The 22220-nt window shown below is 39.8% G+C and overlaps 1 protein-coding gene across 1 annotated transcript; it reads right to left on the bottom strand.

Annotated features, from left to right (window-relative positions):
* Positions 1-1577: 1577 nt before the first annotated feature.
* tsc1b (TSC complex subunit 1b) lies at positions 1578-22220 on the bottom strand. Its single transcript, XM_046867966.1, is given in 23 exon segments — positions 1578-5232; positions 5462-5638; positions 6263-6450; positions 6707-6829; positions 7769-7879; positions 7984-8166; positions 8769-8935; positions 9927-9970; positions 11082-11649; positions 11795-11890; positions 12066-12162; positions 12421-12539; positions 12943-13108; positions 13978-14096; positions 14234-14412; positions 14737-14810; positions 14932-14948; positions 14951-15085; positions 15578-15722; positions 16574-16726; positions 17425-17528; positions 17838-18068; positions 20659-22220. Coding segments are annotated over 22 exon segments (3609 nt in total). The 5' UTR covers positions 17947-18068; positions 20659-22220; the 3' UTR covers positions 1578-4697.

Here is a 22220-nt window from a genome sequence, read left to right as displayed (position 1 = left end):
CATTATTTGTAATGTATAGCTTTCTTTTTTCCTCTAGAAAACATCCAGTTACCTCAGCTTTTTTGTTTCAAATTTTAGCTGATAACTAATATATATATATATATATATATATATATATATATATATATATATATATATATATATATATATACATTTTTAGCGATTTACCTCAGCTTCTATTTTGTTGACAAAGTATAGCTTAATAGCTTTTTTTCCAAAAAGAAAAAAAATATATTTACCTTACCATTAAATTTTTTTTATGTAGCTAAACATAAAAAGCTACTCTAGAAAACATCACGAATCATACGAATCTTTTCAGGAAATGTTTATAAACTATTACCTCAACCTGTTGTTTAGAGGTTATAAAACTAATGTATGCTTTTCTTTTCTAGAAAACCAAGCTCCAGAATGTTTCCCCCAGAATACAGAGCAAACCACCACAATATCTTTTCCAGACTTTGACTTAGCAAATTACCTCAAACCCTTTTCTACAAATCATGACTTGTTTTCTCAGAATCTAATACTTAGAAGAATTTAGTCAACTTAAATAAGTATAATAATTTTACCTCAGCTACTACATTAAAAGATTACATTGTAAAATATAAGATCTCAGTTTCTTTTATAAAACTATACTGAGTTTTCCTCAGTGTTTCAATAAACCACCATCAGATCCAAACACAACAGTTATGAACTGTAGTGAAGCTGACATCAGTTTTGCTCTGGTAGGGGGGTTTTAGTGGCTCCTGACAGGAAGACTGCAATGCAGCAGCGCCCTCTGGCGGTCATCATTCAGCATACACTACTACACAACAGTGAATGCAGGTGGAGGTGTGTGCAAGTTGCAGAAGAGCAGCAAGTGGTTTTAATCATACATTCAGCAAAGCAAGTAATAACCAATAGCTGTTATTATTGTTGTTGTTGTTGTCAATAATAATAACAAACAACCAACATTTACTGCAGATCAACATATTTTATTCTCTTATTCTTCTAATGTAAATTGATTTAGTATAATTCTTACTCTGCCGTATTACATTATTTTCCATTCCAGATTAATGAATAGGATTTATCTTAATAAAAAAAATAAAACAATAGTTACAATAATGTGTAGGTGACATGAAGGAAAATGAAGGGAGGAGAAGGAAAAAGGCAGACTGAAGGAGTAAAAGGACAGAGAAAAGATGGTGTGAAGGAAAGAAAAGGGCAGGGAATACAGGTTAAGGGGACAATCTTGAGTGAGGAAATAAAAGGAAAGAAAAAAAGAAACTGAAAGAAAAATAATAAGGTGAGAAACTGAATAAATAAAACAAACACACCACAACCAACCAGGTAGTGAAAGAACACAAAAAGCAATAAATTAAGGAAAAAAATTAATTAATTAATAAAATTAAAAACAGTGAGAATAAAAGAAATCATTGAAAGTAGAAAAAAAAATGGAAAAGCAAAGCAAAAAGAAAAAAGGTGAGAAAGTTTGTAAAATAAATAAAAATAAATAAATAAATAAATAATGCAAAAATAAAAACAAACGGAAATAAAAGAAAGAAAGGAGGCGCACCGGAATAAAAAGTCGAATCACCTGCTATAGTGCAAAACATGACGATTTTATTTTCATCTTTCACAGTCAACACAAGCAAATGCTTTATGAACTTCTTCCTCCATCACAGGAGGTCCAACTGCCCTGCTCCATTCAGCTCACGGATTGTACCGTCCATCTCACCGTGTCACTTCCTATTGGCATTAAAGTTGTACATGCTGTAGATAGCGAGGCAGAAGGGATGACGGCAGAGGTCAAGAGGACAACAGGATTTCTGCAGTTCAAACAGAGACACAAAGTCCACCAAAGTGTCATTACTACAGCAAATACCACCACTTACAGATGTGCCCTCGTGCCCCGTGTCGGAGCACAGCTGTGTGCTGTCCTGTGCCTTCGTGACCATGCTGTAGCCTTTATTGATTTAGCAAACTTCCAATAAAAACACAGGAAAAAAACGATCCATTCATTTTTACTGGATTCGACATAAATTGAAAGTGTGCTGATAATCAACATAAACACCACTGTTTTTGTGGAAACTTGTTTCCGAGCAGCATCAATGCATCGCTGACTCAAGCGTTTCTCCTTAAAGCATACGAACTGATGAAGTCTCAAATCTGACTAGACAGAAGGTGTTGATATTAACAGAAGCTACAGTCACTCTGCACAATCCAAAACTAATAATAAACGGAGTGTTGTTTAACAGAGAAGATTATGTAATCATTGATATGGAAAGAAAAAAAATCAATGGAAAAATAAAGGGAATAAACCAAAAAGACTAAGCAAACAACACAGGAAAAAAAGGGCAATAATAACAGAGGAAAGGGATAAAGAATGTAAAAAAGAATGGTTTTGAAGAAAAAGGAAAGGGGGGAAAAAGAAAAAAAAAAAAAGGGAAGAGTCCCTGCAAGCATATTGAAAAAAAAAAAGGAACGAAAAAGAAGTAAGGAGTCTCCAGTACCAGTAAGTTTTCCACCATTAGAAAGTCTCAAGAGTTGATGTGATATGATTTTCTTTTTTTTTTTTTTTTTTACATTATAATTTATGAAGACACACTGGTTAGGGAACGACTTTACAGCTGCAATAACATAAGTGAAAACAGGAACCGGTTTTGTGGGAGATGCACAACATTAAATGTAACCAAAATGTAACAGCAAAAATGTCTGATATTAAAAAAAAACTCTTAAAGGCATTATTTTTCATCATGCACCCGAGTTTTATTCCTTACTTGGCACATGTATCCTTTGAAAGTGTTAAATCTCGTGCGCCTTCAGTAAAATCTCAATACGATATGAAAAAACAGAGAATTAAATTAAAACTTTAAGCAAAAAAAAAACTTTCTGGTGCACGAAAAGGCCAGTATGGATTAATGTGGAGCTGAAAATAGGATTACAGTAAATATCTGAAACATGGAGCATATTGAAACGAGTGAAATGTTCAGAAAAATCAGTTATTTCTGATTAGTCCTCATTTGGATGTGGGTCAACACTGCGACTTAAGATTTATACAGTGATCGAGTGTTTTCCACTTTTCTGAATGTTGGGATGCTCCAATTTATTCGCTTTCATTTGCAGAATTACTGATTTTTGTAAATTTTTGAAAATTTCAAAGGGGAAATTTTATTATTATTTTTTTAAACATGGCACCACCATTATGAGTACACTAAAATATATGCGAGTGAAACGACATTGTTGCCACCTTTTTTAATCTGTAAACTGCAATTAAAAAAAACAAGATCTAACCAAAGGAAAAAAATTTAAAAAAAATACACGTTTGCCCGGATTTCTGAATTACAAACCATTGAGATATTAGTTAAACAGCAAAGGATGCAAATAAGCCTACAATGATGAAGTTCAATATTTTTCTTACCGTTAAGAATTGTTTGTCAGATTCGGGCCTGATAACGGATACCTGTGCTTTTTAGTTCATAAACCGTTAGACTACGAGGAGTTCTATAGATTTGGTTGGTTAGCAATAAGCACCATTTAATAAAATACTAGTTATAATTCATAAATCTACCGTATCATTTGTCAGTGAAATGTCACTTGTCTCCCTATAAAATACAGTATATGGTGCAGTTTGAAATGGCAGCAGGTGAAAAAGTCGGGGGTGCCAAAACTTTTAGTGCAGTAAAAACATGTCGAGTGCAAGCGTTAATCAGGTACCACGCGGAGTAACTTTTCTAAGGCGGAATCTGAAATGGCACCCTTTTTGTACACAGTGGAAAAAAATTAATTTGAGATTCAACTTAAAAAATGCATTTAAAAAAGAAAAAAGAAGGAAAAAAAGAAAGAAAATTTGGCCATAGGAAAGTGACAAGAGATATTCTCAGGACGATTCCACAACCAGGTCTGTTTGAGACTCGAGGTCTCAAAGCACACGGCATGGAACGAATGATAGCTGGGCAAGAAGGCTAGGTTGCCAAGTACCCGCGATTAACACATTTCAAGGTGATTCTTGGCTGATTGACCTTTTTTGTGCTGTGGAATAGCTGTATATGACATTAAGACAGATAAAGGGTGGTTCTTGGCTGAACTGGCATTTAACTTGTTCCATTTATGGGCTTTGTTTCTTGTTTTTATGAACGTTAATACTTCTCAGTTAACAGGAACACTTTGCAAAAGGTCATGGAGGGATTAAAAAAAAAAGAAAAAAAAAAGATTCAAAATAAATAATTTTAAAACTCTAGTGATATAAAAACGTAGTTCTCTCCTTCTTTTAAACATGCACTGTGCATGATTTCGGTACATAAAAAAAATATCAGCTGGTTTCAGTGGAAGGTAAGAAGTAACAACACTATGTTGCTCCTCCTTGACACAAGAAGGACAATCATTCTCTTATTACATCATCCCACTGTGGAGGCACTCCCTAATCCCACCCCACTCAACAGTGCACTCGGTGATGAAGCTAATTTGTAGGGTTTGGTGGGAAAAAACAAAACTAAAAACCAAAGAATATATAAAGATGGGTTTCTTCTCTACACAGGAAGACGCTTAAGTTCGGGCTCCTGGGCAAAATGGACACGAGAAACATGAGTGGAAATTCTGAATCCTGTTGTCCGCTTTAAGAAACGGGATGAACACCGAAATAAAATAAAATAAAAAAAGTAATCGTAATCCGAGATCAGTTTCCGGCTTCCTTCATCTACTAGCAACGTGCTTGACACAGTCTAGCTGTGTTCCTGATTCGTTTCATTGTAGTCCATGATATGAAGCTGTTGCTTCCCCGGCCGTCCTGCTACTCTTTTTGTTGCTCTCTGTAAGACCTCAGGCTCTTTAGCAGTGATGACGGAGGCATGGCTGTGTGTGGAGGAGGCGGGACCTGTCTTTACTGCAGGCTCCACACAGAGCTCGGTTTTCAGGCCCTGTGATAGGCCGGTAAGTTGTGCACGGGGAGCGTAATCCTCGTCGCACTGACTCTCGCTCTTGTTGCGGAAGAGTTCCCGTGCCCGCATGCCAAGGAAACTCTTGGCACTAGGGTAGGAGCCAACGGTAAGGGATGGGGTGGAGGGGGGCAACACAGGGCAAGCATGGGGCGGTTCTACCAGCATGGGTGGGGGTGTGGCTCGACTGCCGTTTATCGACTTGGACTTGGGGTCAGGGGAGCCAGTTTTGGCTTGACCTGACGAGAAGCCGTTCCTGTGTGGTGATGACTTGGTGCTGTCTTTAGAGGCCGTTTTCGTTGGTCCAGCTGATGCCACCACACTGTGAGAGACCAATAAGAGAGCAAAAATTACATGTTGGTCTTATTATAATACACACAGTTGAGTCAATACTCAATATTTTTACAAGCACAATGGTGAAATTCTATCAAGGGTCAAAATAATAGTTACCCAAAATAAAACTACTTTTTGAAGATCAGCTCGAATTACAATTTTTTAATCCACTGTATGTTTGATTGTCTATGATGAAGCAGATGAACTCGTATCACTACCTGGTCTGTGTGGGACAGCTGCGTTCCTTGGCATCCATTGCTGCTGATGAAGCTGCAGCAGAGGCAACGGGAACGTCCATCTCCAACCTACTGTAAAGCTGCAACAGCTCCATCTGCAGGGCCTGAGTCACACGCCTTTGTGCTTGATACCTACTTTCAGAAGCCTTCAGCTCCTCCCTGAGGGAGTTAAGTAAAGAAAGGAAGATTAGGAGGTAATTTGCAACAAGCAAAGCAGCCAAATCTCACAGGGGTACAGAAAAGTAGAATAAGAGTCCAAACTGGATAGGATTTACAAAAGCATCCCATGTTTCTATATTTGAAGTTCCACATAAAAATACAAATACATTTGAAATTCCTGATGCACTATACTGTAGACTCCGACTGCTTTCCTGTTTATTTAAAAATTTACAAAAAGGACATTATTTTGACACTTTCCATTTATTTCAAGCATTTGTGATTCCTTTGATCAAGTAATTTAATAATTTTTAAGGCCAGGCAATAACACATTACCTCCACCCAGTGAAACATGGTGGCGGGAGTGTCACACTTGATTATTCCCTTGAGTTTTACCCAGAATTTGCTTTCGGCCTTGTTTAGATATGCTCTATATACAAACTTCTAATTTTGATTCCCAAGTATGATTTTTCCTTCCATTTCCACTTGTTTTGGGCTATTTTGGTGCAGACATGTATTCATGCCATATAACCTCAAATATTTACCACACAAGCATACTCTTTATTCACATAGAGAATAATGTCCAAGACAGACAAGGACATCGTATCTGCCCGTGTGCATCCGTACTTAGCCTGTCCCTTGACGTCCTCCAGGAACAACTTCTGCTCTGTGATGAGGTGCTCTTTCTTGGACAGTTGCGTCTCCAGCTCAGCCACTCTCTGCTGAGCCGCGTCCAGCTTCTGACCCTGCAGCAGCAGATTCTGCTTCAGACGGTCCACCTCCTTAATCAAGGACACCTGCACCATGTGCACCTCCTACGCAGCACAGAACTCTGATTTAGACCAATAAAAGCTGGGTGGTGATGTTACTTTTTAGGTATTGTGTCTTTGCTTGGTCACAATACACTGCTGCAATGAATTTGTAATAATGCATAACACTATATTTGTCTTCTATGCTGCACCCTGGTCCCAAAAGAGTGATGTTTCCTTCCTTTGTATGTACGCATATGGATGAAATGACAATAAAAACTGCCTTTACTCGACAGCAGCGATATACGTTTCTCTTGTGTACCTTGCTGAGGTCTGGGCCTGCTTGTTGAAGCTCTTGCACGCACAGTTTATGGGCTTCACCCAGCAGCAACAACTGTCTGCTCATGAAGCTCAACTGCTGCTGTGTGCTCTCACTAGAGGACAACTATAGAGGAAACGCAAACACAAACAAACAAGAAAAACAGAAGGGAAAGTGAGATTATTATCATAACTTGTAGGGGAGGGAATAGAAAACCAGGGATTACAAATATATAAAAGGTGTTACTGGTTCTCCTGATAAATTACTATAGCGGTGAAGTTTTGCATTTCAAATCCTAGCATGACTAACTCCGCCATATGCTGTGGTGTTAGACAAAGCAACAATGCAGACAATACATGTCCTGGAGTCTCCCCCCAGAGGCTTGCATTGATTTTCCAAGTGAGCATTTTTAATATGATATACACTATAGGGACACATTCATATGAGCCTTTTTTCCCAAACCTATTCAACATTTAGTCCCATTTGTTTTTATAAAATAAAAAATAAAAAAAATAAAAAAGTAACCAGTTTTATGGGAAGATTGTGGAGATTTGTGCTTAGTCAGCCACAAATGTTGTTAGTAAAATCAAGTACTTTATGTAGGGTGAAGAAGCCTGAAGTTCAGTCAGTGTTTCAATTCATTCCAAAGGTGTTGAGGTGTCAAGTTGAACAGCAGATCACTCAAGATCTTCCACTCCATCATGATGCATCGATTTTGCTTTTGGACGGTAAAAAGTGGATTTATTTATATACAGTTATTAGATGTGCTACACTTTTATTATTTAGATCGATTTCTTCTCGTCAAACTGTTTCTCAATCACGAATCAACGCTACTGAGACCAAAGTGTTTCCTGAGAAACACATAGAATAAAACAGTAACATGGCAAAAGTAGAGCTGCATCTTCCAGATCACATCAGTAACCGTTTCATATGTATGTGTGATGTATCGTATCATTGGCTATGCATTGAGATGGGAATTGCATCGGCCTCAGTTATGGAGCTGTACACCCCTACTATTCCTTTTTGAATAATACTTTACCTCAGTTATAATGTTAATGCCTTTACCTTGGCAGTGAGCTGATTCAGTTGGTGCCCCGTATGGCACACCTTGTTATTCGCCTTCTGGAGCTCAGCCTCCATCTCCCCCATCCTCTTCTGGCACTCCTGCATCTGACTCTGATAAAAACACACATTTCAAATAATAGTCGAGTTTGAAAGTTTGCTCCTAAATTGGTAGAGATACAAATTCTACAAGAATGTATGCAAGACTGAATACTAACTTGTAACTCCTGGTATTTGGTGTAGTAGTCGTCACGTTCGTGTTGAAGTTCCCGGATCTGACTGTGTAGGCACGTGACCATGGTTTCCCGTTCAACACAGAGATGCCTGTAACGCTGCTGTTCCATGTGTAGGCTCTCACGCAGAGACACGATGTCCACACACTGCAGGTTCAGCTGGTCCTTCTACACACACAAAAAAAATAAAAAGAAATAAAAGAAATCAATTCATAATGCAGTTACTCAAGGTCAGATTTTCACTTATAAATTTGTTTTAGTGTTTTGTACTGTTGGTCGTCTTTATTCTGCAACAACATTCCTTGGCTTAAAAACAAGGTTAGTTTTATCTCTATATGGAGACACTCGTGTGCATTTCTTACTGCGCATGACCAGACCAATTTATATTCTATAAGATAAGGTCAAGATCCAGAGTGTTCAGGGTGGACATATGATAAAAGCCTGTGTTCTGTGATTGTTTACCAGAAAATTAGATTTTTGCATGCTATGATATTATTATCATAACAAGTGCATATTTTATGCAACGATTACAAAATTAGGAGAAGCACATATTCGATTTGTAGTCTGGCCCAAGTTAAATGTTGCACATAATCTGTATCTGATGTCTTAACATCAGTGTTGCATCTGTATTGGTTTGCAAATTGTGTATCTTAACAGCTGGGCTACAGTCAGTAATTGTACATGGATGTGTAACCAATATAAAAATAAGACCCGCCACAATTTATACAAAAGTCATAAACATAAAGGACTCATTTGATATTGGTGTTTACCATCGCGTTATTTTGTTCCTCGAGTGCTGTGGCATTGATGACTTTGCGCAGCAGACGACGGTTTCGCACAGCATGCTGCTCGCGCTTATAACGCTCATACAGCAACTGGTTATGCAGCAACAGCAACTGACTGCGTAGCGTTTGCAGTTCATCCAGAGGTGCAGAGCCTAAATAGAGAGAAAGAATTGTGAAAGAATGGAAAGATACAGGAAATATATATAGGATTTTATTGGAAAGCCCAATAAAACCTGTGGGAACAAAGGCTGAGGCCTGCAGTACACACACACACACACACACACACACACACACACACACACACACACACACAGGTTTTTTTTCAGAACAATCACATGACTCATAACTTGCATAACAGCAGGGCTTTATTCAATTCCAATATGAACAGCCTACACTGTTTTTCCCACCACAGTCATCATCTGGATGTCATTAAACCTGAAGTGAGCTTCCGGTCTCATTCAAAAATACTAACCTTAAAACTTATAATATTAAATCATGTATAAGGTAAAAGCAAATATTTTTAACGAGACTGAGAGAGAGAGAGAGAGAGAGAGAGAGAGAGAGAGAGAGAGAGAGAGAGAGAGAGAGAGAGAGAAAGGCTATAGGCTTGTCATAAATAAACCATAATAGTCATTAATAAAATAAATAATTGTGTGGAGAATGCCTCTGATATTAAATAGGCATTGAAGTATTTTTCCATCAGTAGACATATTATATACAGAATATTACATTGTATTGGTAATGAAATTTCAACTGTTATAAGAACTTAGAAGATTTGCTAATCAGTAAATAACAAAGTTTTTCCTTTATTGCAATATTATATGGCAAATTAATTGTTATTAAGCATAAGATAAAATACATCACACTGTGATCTGATAATGAAAATGCATGGCCACTACTGCCTGTCTGAAAAAAATAAAGTGAATGCCTGAGTTAGAAAACATGACTAGTGCTGACTCCACTATTTTTGGGTGTGCTGATAATCATGACGTCGCACTGTACACTTCTTACATATAGCCACATTTCAGGACGATTTTTTTTTTCCCCTAAAAATAAAAAAATACAGCGATAGCCTGCAGTGAAAAGTGCACAGGAACAAGATCCTCACAAGGTAACTGAGTGCTCTGCCATTAAGTTGTTTACCTCCGAAGTGAGTCCAGTCAGCTGACTTGCTTGGCAGAGGCAATCTGAAAGAGATTATATAAATGAGGTGATCGGTGAGGTCAGCAATGTGACAGCGTATTGAGCGCGCACATTTCAAATCTGGCTGCAAGCCAACAAACTCTCCTGACTTGGGCTTGGTCAGAACATGGCTCGGACAAGACCATCTCCGGTCAAAAACAATTACTCAGCTATGCAGAGCAGTGTGAGAGAGAATAAAAAGTAAAAAGAGAAAAGAGGAGGGTAAAGAAAGCATGTGAGAACCTCTGTTTGTTGTGTACTGACACTGGTGTTGTTGATGACTAGGGTGCAGTGGAGGAGGAACAGCAGCACAGTGGCTGCAGTTGTTCTGGCATGAATAGAGACCAGCAGGTCATAACAAGCCTTTAACAGATTTTTAGTGAACAATCAGCTGCAGTTATACCAGAGGTGTCCAAATTATCGACACAGACTAAATGCAGCTGTAGGTTTAAACCCAACCAAGCGGGAGTTACACCCAAATCCACTTGCTTAATCAATTTGTCTCAGGGGATTAAACCATGCACTTCTGACCTAGGCATTATGTAAGGAATAAAATGAAACTATCATTTATGTTACATCAGCTGTAAATAATTGTTCCTTCCCCAGCTCTCAAATTATCTCTTGCTTGTAACTGCACACATGCATACTCAACAAACTAGTCAAAAACACATTTAGACAGTGGACAACTGGGAAGAAGTTCTGGGAATTGAGTCCAAATTTGATATTTTGTCTATGTAAGACGGGGAAAGAGGACAGATGTTAATAGACTGCCTCCCACCCACAGACAAACATGAAGGTGGTTAATGGTTTGAGGTCATTTGGTGCAGGGAAGGTTGAAAACTTTTTCCGGGTGACAAATACTAAAAGAACATGGCGACCATTCCATATGTCAATACCACTCGATTCCTTCTGGACAGCAGCTAATTGAAACCAAGTCCACCATACAACAAGACAATGAGCCAAAGTCAGAAAGAAATCTCCTTAGCAAGTTTTACAATCAGGCATGGCAAAGTATTTGAGCTGAACATTTGAAGAAATTAATTTTCCACATGCCAAGTGTGTGTAAAGCTGCTATTCATGCTAAGGGAAGATTTTTCAATTAAAAAACCCATTTACCTCTTTAGCACCCTATCATGAGCATCAGTGCCTTGCTGCACCAGGCGATCAAGCACCTCAAGAGGAGACACTGACGTTACTCCGTGGCATTCATCCGCCACTCCCGCCATTCCTTGCATCGCTGCTCTCTCCAATGCCTCTGAGCTCCTTCGGCTCATGAACAGGGAAGTGGTGCGGGGCAGTGCAAGGTTAAATAGAGCCTCATAAGGCAGCGAGGAGGGTGCTGTGCCCAGGCTGGGCGAGTGTGGTGTATTTTTCAGAGCCTCGTCCTCTGCACTGGGGCTGTGGTGCCGCAATTCTGTTGGTGCAAAGAGAGGCTGGAAGGACCACGGCTGCTCCTGGGACGCCGAACGACTGCCTTGGCCTCTCCACCAGACTCGCATGTCGATCTTATCCGGCGTGGAGACAGCATGGTGGGGATCACGGAGGTGGGTGAAAGTTGGAGGGGGCTTCTCCTGGGGACCAGTGAGATTCTCGGTGGTGCGGAAGAACGGCGAGTCAAAACCCCGAGCGCCGGAAGTGTCGCGCTTCTCCTCGGTTAGCTTCATCAGTTCCTCTGTGATGGCAGCTGTGGAGGAACGTTTAGGAGTCAGGATGTAGCATCAGCTTTGAAGCTGGAGGTCATTTCTAAAATCAGAAAGCTATCATTTCTGGCAAAAAAAAAAAAAGAAAACCAAATACAGAGGAAATAAAACAGACTCCACACTGCCTACCCTCCTCCCTCTCCTTGCCCAGCCGCAGCTGCTCCTGCTCCTTCATGTAGACGGATAACTCGGTCAGTGTCATGGACACGTTCTTATCCGCACCATCTGATTCAGACGGAAAACACAAGAGCCAAAATCAGGCTAAACCCTTGACTAATCCACCTCAAATATCTCAATCACCCAGCATGCTACAGTTCAAACAGTATAGTCTCACATACAAATACTTCTATTTCAGTCTTATTTCTGTTTCTGAGTAAACACTATATCTTTGTATTTGTACCTCTGTGATTGGTCTTGTCATCCAGGGATTTCTCCAAATCTCTGATTTGCTCTTGCCTCTGTAGTGGAGGTTTGGTGGGGTCTATAGGTCTACCGTCCTGAAGAGAAAACAATGATGCATCACATTACGTTCGATAAAATCTGGTTTAATTATGTAACAAAGACACCAAAAAGAAAGCAACATTAACGATTAACATTTTTTTTCCATATTGTACTAAATCACCGGTGCATCTACAATGTGATTAGCCAACAATACAACTATATTACTGCACTAATTCCAGTGTTATGTTTCTTCTTGTGCTGTGGACATTTCCATTTTCCCAACAGTAACGCCATTTCTTATCCCAAAAATTTACCTTAAACTGCAGGCTAGGTGTACTGTGGATTAAGGAAGCAGATGGTGGGTCGTCCGAGAAGCTGGGAGGAGGAGACGATGCCGCTGGAGTGCTGGAACATGGGGTGCCTTTCCCTCCTCCTATGAAACAGAAACAGTTAAATCAGACTGGTTTGATGTGAAGAAAGAACATTCTCTATTTATGCATCTGCCATTTATTTTCATCTCACAATAGGAAATCAGAAAACAGGAAGCAACCCTTATTAAGAAGCTTCATGTACACGCTTGTAAAATGTCAATCATTTTCTAGAAGATAATGTACTGCACCACAGAGGGTAACGGTGTAGTTGGCAATTTTCTAAGAGGTTCTTCATCCAGACTATCATCTATAAAATTGTAAAGAAGTAATGTGATTCTGCACAACGAATATAGTGCTTTTGTTTCTCTTACAATATACTATATTTCATCATGGTTTCTCCTGTGCAGAATAGTCTGGTTAGTTCCCTCATTTAGAATACTGCACTCAGTTTTAAGGCAGACCTACCAGGGGTGCTGTAAAAGCGACCAGATACGTGTAAGGCACTCTGGGATAGCTCAGGGTTTGGAGACATTCCTCTTGAGGAAGGCGGGGTGGCCATTCCACAGAGGGAAGAGGGGCTCCAGAGAGCGTCTTTAATGCCATAGATGAAGTTGAATTCACATGTAGAGCTCTGAAGAGTCACAGGAGGGGGAAAAAAAAAAAAAGAGAAAACGTATCATTTATAAAAGACAGCTACATGTAAATATCACTTATTTTTCCTCGTATTTCAATTTATATCTAAAATGAATAAATAATCACACTTTAGAAACTAATGGACAGATTAAAGGTGCAGTTAGTGATTGGCTATGCTGATCAGTCCCTTTGAAGTTGGCATGGCCTCTGGGTCTAAAAAGGGGTGTGGCCTTTGTGACTAAAGAAAGACAGGAGCCAATTAAATTTGCAGCATTTGATTTAACTCACAGCCAATAAAAGGGATCCTGTTTTCTGCAACTGTGATAAAAATGCAATCCAACAGTTTTATAGATTACGTTCTAAACAACAGCTTGCAGATTTGTCAGTGTCTCATCACGTTGATCTGAGCAAATCTGAACCCTGCTGGTCGATCTTCTCCATTGGGTACGAGGTTAAGCAGAATAATATCCCAACAAGCAGACCAAAAACTAGTGGCAGCGCTAGCCATGTTGCCAAAGCAACAGTTCCTGCATCAACTAGCTGTATTTCCATTTTTAAAGCAGAACACACAAACTCCTGAGGACTCTGCGACTCTTCTAGATCTAAATCCTTCCCCTTCACACCCTGCCTCAGTCAGACTGCTTAAGAACAAGGAGATTGAGGTGATTTACAAACAGAATGACAAAGCCAATTCGTCCAAAGTAAAACAACAAGAGGCGGAAGACACTGAAAAGACAGGATGAATTCTCCCCTCTGGCCACACAGAGCTAGTGCTGCAATAACACAATCTTATAGAGAGCTGGAACTATAAAACCGAGCACAGGCTGCCAGAGTGGCTCTATTAAAAGGGAAGTGAAAGATTCATACCGGCCGGTGGGTGCTGGGGGGACTGCGATGAGCCAACTGTGTCCCTGAGAGAGAAGACAGGGGCAGAGGAGGAAGGACAGGCTGCCGCGGTGTGGAAAAATGATTGGAGGATGAACTTCCTACAGGGACAAATGAATAAAAACAATTCAAGTCTGCTTTATTCAACAAAAGGATTCATCATCTTTAACAGCAACCATAGACAACAATTCCTGAAGTAAAACAAGCCAAATCAACATGGGGAAGAATAAGAATGTACCATAACTGCTGTGCAGGTCAGTGTAGGGACTGGCAGTGCAATCAGGGGCACGCATGTGCAAGTTGGCACAGAAGTGCTCAGGCAAGGTGGCATAGCCCTCTTCGCAGGACGCCTCCCGAGGGTCCAGAGACACTTTGGCACATTCAATCACGATGTCATGGATCTCAAACCTTTTCCATCTGTAGATGCAAAAAGAACAAGTCAGTAAGCAAGAGTAAAAAAAAAAAAATACAAAACGAAGGAAATAAGAAAAGAGAAATTAAAATAAGGAAATGGCAAAAATGAGGGAAGGAAGGAAACGGTAAAGAGAAAATATGAAGGACGTGTATTAAGGAAAAGACAGGACATGACAAAGAGAAGAAAGGAAATGTCAGTAATTATGTGAAGTGTGAAATGAAGGAATGCGAGGAAATAATAGGGGGAATTTGAAAGAATAAGAAGACTAAAATCAAAGAGAAATTTAGCAATTCCACTACAGTACTAACATAAAAGAAGCTGCTCACCTGGTAGGGTCCAGCTCATGGTCCTTCGTTCCAGTCACTAGTTCTGGGTGTATGCGGACGTGTTCCAGCATCGGCTAGGGAAACACGGAATACGTTTTTAAGCAGTGTGTCAACAAATGGAAGAGTCAAAAATCACAATACATCATATGATAAGAGTCGTCGTCCCCCCCCAACACCATGGATTATTAACTTTACTTTAACCACTTCTTCAACGTGTCCATGTTCTCCTTCATGCTGTAATGGGAGCGCAGGTAGGAGATGAAGTTGCAGGGGTACATGCCGTACAGGCGGTGGAAAAGTGAGTAGACGCTGGCGTGCAGGTGGATCAGGAACACCTCTGAAACGTGACCTGTGGAAGCAGGCAAAGATGTTAGTTACACTTCTCTCCTCATTGGTAAACTCAAAACACTTCAGTTTCAAGACTATTATTTCTGTTTAAAAAAAAATTGTTTTGCTTTCACTGACGTGTTTAAGCTTCTAGCATTTTCTCCTTTTTTTTTTCAAACCTACCGCTTTAATTTCAGATACAATAGTATATCTGGAAATGTTTTGTTTTTTTTTTTTTTTAAATAACTGATTTTACCCATTTCATAGATGATATGATTTATTTTAAACATGAATCTAAACCAGGAACACTCCAAAATCCAAAATGTTCCCTTTATGTGTCAATCTGCCTCTGTGTCCCCTTTCTGACTATCATACTCTTGGTCTCTGCTGGTTTCTTTCTCTTTCTCTGTGTCCATGTACATCTTTTTTTCCTCACTCGCTCAGTCTCCTTGTTTCTCCATCTGTGTGTGTGTTTCTGTGCATCTCTCTTTGAATTCACTTGTGCATCTCTTACCAGGGTTCCTTAAGTTCCAGGCAGCCAGGCGTCCAAACACATCAAAAAACTCATACAGATGTTGCTTCCCTGCCTGAGGGATCATGGGTAACATAGTGACAAGCACCAGCACACCAGTTATGAGAACCACGACATCTGTGTCCGTCTGGTGCCAAGAGAAATAAACAAAGAAAAACAATAAACCTTTAAAACAACAGGTAACAGATGTACACACATCCACATACGGCTAGAAATAAACGCTAATATTCGAGTTTAATCATCTTCTTCCGGCTGCTCCCATTAGGGGTCACCACAGTGGATCATCCGTCTTCATACCCCCCTGTCCTCTACATTTGCCTCTTTCAACCCAACTACCTGCATGTCTTCCCTCACCACATCCATAAACCTCCTCATTAGTCTTCCTCTTTTCCTCCTTCCTGGTGGCTCCATCCTCAGCATTCTCCTACCCATACCCCATGTCCCTCCCCTGCACATGTCCAAACCATCTCAATCTCACCTCCCTCACCTTGTCTCCAAAACGTCCTACATGCACTGTCCCTCTAATAAACTCATTTCTAATCCTGTTCATCGTCGTCACTCCCAAAGAAAATCTCAACATCTTCAGCTCTGCTACCTCCAGCTCCACCTCCTGTCTTTTACTCTGTACCACTGTCTCTAAACCAGACAACATCTCAGGTCTCACCACAGTCCTATAAACTTTCCCTTTCACTCTCACAGATACTCTTCTATCACAAATCACTCCTGCTATCACTCTTCTCCACCCACTCCACCCTCCCTGTACTCTTTTCTTCACTTCTCTAACACACTCTCCATTACTTTGGACCCCAGGTACCTGAACTCCTCCACCTTCTCCACCTCTTCTCCCTGCAACCACACCGCTCCACTGCCCTCCCTCTCATTCACACACATGTACTCTGTCTTACTCCTACTGACTTTCACTTGCTGCTGGTGGACAAAAATACTCCAAGTGTGAGAGAAACCTCTTCTAATGCCCACCTTGAGACACTTGAGCAGCGAGAGCAGCAGAGGGTAGCGAGCGATCTTGTGAATCCAGGAAGGCTGTTTGCGTACCACATGGCCCAGGAGGTTGAGTGTAGGCAGACGGCATGGCGGCTTAGCCATGCACTCGTTCATCTTATCAAAAAGATGCTAAAGAGGAGACAAGGAGAGAGGGACATTGGACATTAAGGCCTTTGTGTTCTTTTAAAAAAATAAAAATTTTACACAGACTCAAAAAGAAAAACATGATAAATATGTTGAGGAAATCAAGGGCTGACTGATGAATGCATGCTTGCTGAAAAGTAGCTGAATTTAGAGACGTATTTCAAGAGTGAGTCTTGTGATCAGAAGAGCATGAGTGCACGTGTGTGTGTGTGTGTGTGTGTGTGTGTGTGTGTGTGTGTGTGTGTGTGTGTGTGTGTGTGTGAGAGAGACAGCAAAATGCCTGGACTTTGAGAACGGCTCTAAAGAATGTGACATTTTGACTTACAAAGTGTCTCATTTCCTGTTTGAGTGATGCATCAATAAGACACGTTTCATATCTGGTCATCTGACCAGGGCAAAAAAAAAAACATTGCCTAGTGTTCTTACTCTATAACATTTTCATCATTTTCTTCACAACTAATCTCCATTTTAGGAATAAGGATAATGTAAGGAAATGTGTGGAGCACACTGCATTTAGCCAATCAGGTGAAAGCTGGCATTTAAGTTCATCATAACAAAAATCAGTGAACGTGTCAGAACCAGTGGTGCAGAGAGGTCGAGCAGCGACAATACGTGCAAGATGACACTTCCTCTAAACATGTTTCAAGTGTTATTTTCTTTTCTATATGAGATGAGGCACTCACCTTGTCATGTGGTTCCCTCACTGAAGACAGAATGTGTAGTGCTGGACTTGAGTTGGTCTCCAGGAAATAATCCACCAAGCCGTTCAGGAGCACGGACCCTCGGTCTAAAAATATAAAACACATCAAAAACAGGTTTCTTACAGCAGATTCTGAAGGTTGTGGACAGAAAAGAGTACAAAAACCAATATCATGATGCGATGGAGGTTTAAACCGCATGATTCCGTTTTAAGATTTATAAACGCAGCTGCAATGTTTCTAAAGAATGTGGTAAAAGGATAACATTGACCAGTCACTACACTGTGTATATAATACATAACTTCCTGTTCTATATTTAAAACCTACATATTGTACCAAATGAAGCGGACATAATTAAATGACCAACACCGAGTGAAAAACAGACTCCGGTGCAGTACCTGTACTGAGGTGTTCGTTGATGAGCCCTTTGATTTCCTCAAGCTGTTGGAGATCAGAGGTCTCCAGGAGAGGGAGCAGATCACCTACGTTGAGCTGTTCCCTGGCCATGATGGTGGTGGCGATGGTGTAATGATGGGTGAGGCTAGGGTGGAGGGGAGGGGCTTTCAGGTGTCACTCTCTCTGCCTGCTTCAGGGTCCCTGGGTGGCCCACCGACAGTCTCCATGCACCACTGCACAGACACACACACACACACACAACTTGTTTACCATCTTGTTAGTTCTTAATACCGAAAATGCGATCTCAGTCCTCAGTTGATTCTTATCACAAAACACACTAAAGCATCAATTATTCTGATGAAAAACATATAAAGGCAGTAGAGCAAACGTAGCATATTATATCTAATCCACGATAGGTCATGAGGTTTGCTACAAATAAAACTAAACATAGCTAATAAAGTCCAGCATCTATAGTTACATTCATTGAAACAGTCTGCAGTGTTTGAGTGCAGTTTTTTTCACCATGTAGCACAACAAACAGGCTTGTTTTTTTTTTTAGCATCCATGTGGACACAATTGGTTAACAAATGATAACAGGAAATAACTTGTGGTAATTACACAACGTCAAGAGTAACTTCGAACAGATATATGATGCAGGACCTTGTCTTCGAAATCCTTCCCTCAGTAATTCAGTGTTCTAAATAATTCATAAACAAAAGGTGGACTGGATAAGAACACTTATATCAACACTGTATCTAAAAGAAACCTCTTAAAACACTGAAGACGTTCTGCCCAATATTTTGCTGTTGCTGAGGTTGATGCCAACAAAGAATCAACTAAATGAATGATGGTGAACTAAAGTTCAGTCAAATCATTCATACAAAACAAAATCTTACCAGTGATTAATTCCTTGTTACAGTGACAGCAGACAACTCGGAATTTAAAGAACATCAAATATCAAACATCAAACAAACATCAAAAACCTAAAGATACTTTTTTTACCCTTCAACAAGAAAAAAATCCCTTCCGAAACCCCCTCACTTGAGCTCTTCAGTCACTTAAGACATTAAACAAATGCACATTCAGTTTCCATTCACGAGCTAGAAGATGACGAGACGTTACAGTGCCAGACAGACCTGGATGATCTCAACGTAATCCCCAATGAAGTGAAACGTGCTTTAGATGCAGTAATAAAGCGTTAGGGCTTCCAGCAAGCGAGAGTCCAGAGAGCTCCTAGTGGCAGTTTACAGAAAACTCCACCTTTAAACACATTAAATATGTTTTATGTGGAAATATTTCTGACAATATTTCAGTTTAGCGATTCCAATGCTAATGTGCTGGTTGATGAAGTGAAGTCGTTATTACAGCAAGAAGTCGTCTAATGTCGAATCGCATACAATCAGCGATCTTAAATATAACGGTCATATATTTTCCTATCCGACAATTAAAACCTTTCTCAGTCATCAGTTTCCAGTGAGGTTATAATAATAAGAGCCTAAAATTAAAAGAAGGGAAAACAGTTACGTCCAGTCGTGATTTCTGGCACGAGGATACATAGTGTTCAAAAGGCTGGACGCCAAGCTGCCACATATTGGGCCCTTGAGTAAGGCCCTTAAAGTCTGTGTGCTTCCTAACATTTCTGGCTAACGTGCTGTAATGTACATGCGGCAAGTATAAAGCACTTCCACAACAAGTAACAGAGTGATGAGAGATTTCTGCTTAGAGTTATGGAAAAGATTTGACTCTGCTAGATGTATGAGATAATGGATGTAGGATGAAAGGTCAATACTTCAGAAGCTGGTATGGTTGAGTCGAAAAGCCTGGATATATCAAATAAAAAGCACTAAAGAGCTGCTGTGTCACTCAGGTGGAAATTAACGTATTATCATTGATAATTAATTGATAATGTTTGAAATAAAAACAAGCACAAAAATTCATTACAAAAGAAAAAAAAATAAATCTTGCATGCCATTGAACATCCTGTGTTAGAAAAGTTCTGCGTGCATTTCTGTGTCGAAGTTTCAGCCAAACAGCAGATATGATGATCTCATGGTCAGGTGGAGAAAATGACTCCATCTCAGAGATCCAGATAAACTGCTGATGATGATCCAAAAAACTGCAATTCTGCTTGCAGTCACTCCTCAGTGGAGGTGTTTTGCATGATGCACGGTTGAGGCTGCAAAAATAAAGCGTCTTGTTAGCAGACCACCAGAAGTTATTATTTATAACGCCTTTGTAGTCGTTTCATTAAATCTTTCAATCATTTCAAAGTAAAGAAATGACATGTTTTTGTGAGCTGAAGCCTGCTGACTGTAGCACTAACGGGGCGTAAACAACTCCCGAGAACAATGCCCAATACAGACATTAACTCCACAACAAAAAATAGCATTTCCATTTCATTTCACTTAAAATCACAACCATGTATGGTAAAATCAAAAACACTCGTATGAGGATGTGCAACATTTTCTCTTAGTCGATTAACCAGATATATAAAATCAATGAGACCCAGCAGCAAGCTGTTATTTCTCAGGCTGAAACCAAATTGCTAGCTGTTCCCTATACAAGTGCACTACATAGTACAATATAGAGAATGTCTTCCCTACAAGATGTAGTGGACTCCACATGAAAAATCAGTCGTTTGGGATTGAGCCTTAATCCCAAACCAGCAGCAGTACTCCTGGTTTTGAGGTGATTAAAACGCCAGTTATGGACACACAATTAATCAAATAGACTTTGCAAAAGAACCCGGATATTTATATTACCTCAGGACATGCTGTTTATCACAAAAAAAACCCAAAATAACAAATAATAAAGCCTGTTTACCCGTTAAAGCAGCTGCACTAAACAGGGCGCCGCCATCTTAGCCGCCTCACACCCCTCCCACTGCAACGCCCTTCCGCGCCTGGCGAGATAAAATAATCCGCATGAACGATCGCACGTTATCAGCAGACGCGAACGCGTCGGTTGGTGTCGTGTTTGGCGACGTCGTGGTCGTTTTTTAAACCGCGATTTGTTAGATGGTACTCGTCGCAAAGTCGGATTTTGAGGTCAAAAGTTTTCTGTAGAATTCTGCATCTGGGTCCTAGGTTGTTTTTCCAACGGGGCGGAGGGATGCGATGCGGTTATGCGTTTTTTATTTTTTAACGCGCGACTCGAGCGATGTGCGCATGCGCGATTGATTAGTATAAATTTGAGTTTGTCGTCCAAATATCAGGAATTATTAACAAATGGCAGGAAGTCAATAAGCAGTTTATTTAATATTTAATGTACAATTTCTGTTATAAGATCCGTATTATGCAAATATGCTAATATACCTCTTTCATGCAGCAATTTTTTTTTGTTGATTTTATGAAATATTGAGTGTATGCTATAATATGTAAGTCTACACATACAGGTTATGACGCATTATATAAAGCCTACATATGGAATAAATGCATTTATATGCAAGATTTATATAATGCACCATATACTGTATGTACATTGTATAACATATAATAGCCTATCACTTTTTATGTTATTTCGGAGAATTTTATTTATTTATTATTTTAACTTACAGAAAGAAAAATGAATCTAATAGCATAATTCTGATTTCTTTCTGCATATCCAGTGCATTTTATGGGTATGTGCTGCCCTCCTGTGGCAAATGCTGTTACTGCATATCTGCATTTCTATTTACAGCTGCCTGATATGTTTTCCAGGGTTTCTCTTCGTTTGACATCAATTATTTGTGTATTAGAAAAAAATAACTACTTTTAAAACAGAAAGCTTGATGTGCTTGTTACGGCTTGCACCTTTTCCCCATTTTTAATGGTCTAATTTGGCTATCTGTAGTCACAGATTTCTTTTTTTGGGGGGCTGCAATCAGATATGCTTTTCTGCTCATCATGGTTGTGAAAAGTGGTTATTTGTGTAACCATAACCTTCTTGTCAGTTTAAACCACTACAGAATTTCACCCTGACCTCATCAGCATGGCATTGCTACTTACATAACTGCTGCTCACTGGATGTTTTTAGCTTTTTGCAGCATGCGGCAAACAAATGTGTTCTATAACACAGTAAACGTTAGTAAGATGACATCTCCTTAATGGTTGATGTGTACACTAACCAAACCTCTTTACCTGTACTTCCATGACTAAAAGTGTTGCATTGCTGTCACATGATTTGCTTAAAAAGGTTTTAATGGAAAAAATGCTAAAATCTGGAGATTTATATGTGTTCCTAATAAAGTGGACACAGCAAGAGAGAGAGATAGTAAAAAGCAACAAACCCAATTTTCCTGGAATGGAATGCTGCATTTACAACCTAGCCATTAGGGTTGCGCACGCCAGTGCACTCTTAGTGGCGATCCCAAGCCCGGATAAATGGGGAGGGTTGTGTTATGAAGG

Source organism: Silurus meridionalis, chromosome 15 (genome assembly GCF_014805685.1).
Source record: "Silurus meridionalis isolate SWU-2019-XX chromosome 15, ASM1480568v1, whole genome shotgun sequence".
NCBI lineage: Eukaryota > Metazoa > Chordata > Actinopteri > Siluriformes > Siluridae > Silurus > Silurus meridionalis.
Note: the sequence above shows the minus strand (reverse complement) of the source record. Positions and strands in the feature narration are given on the sequence as shown.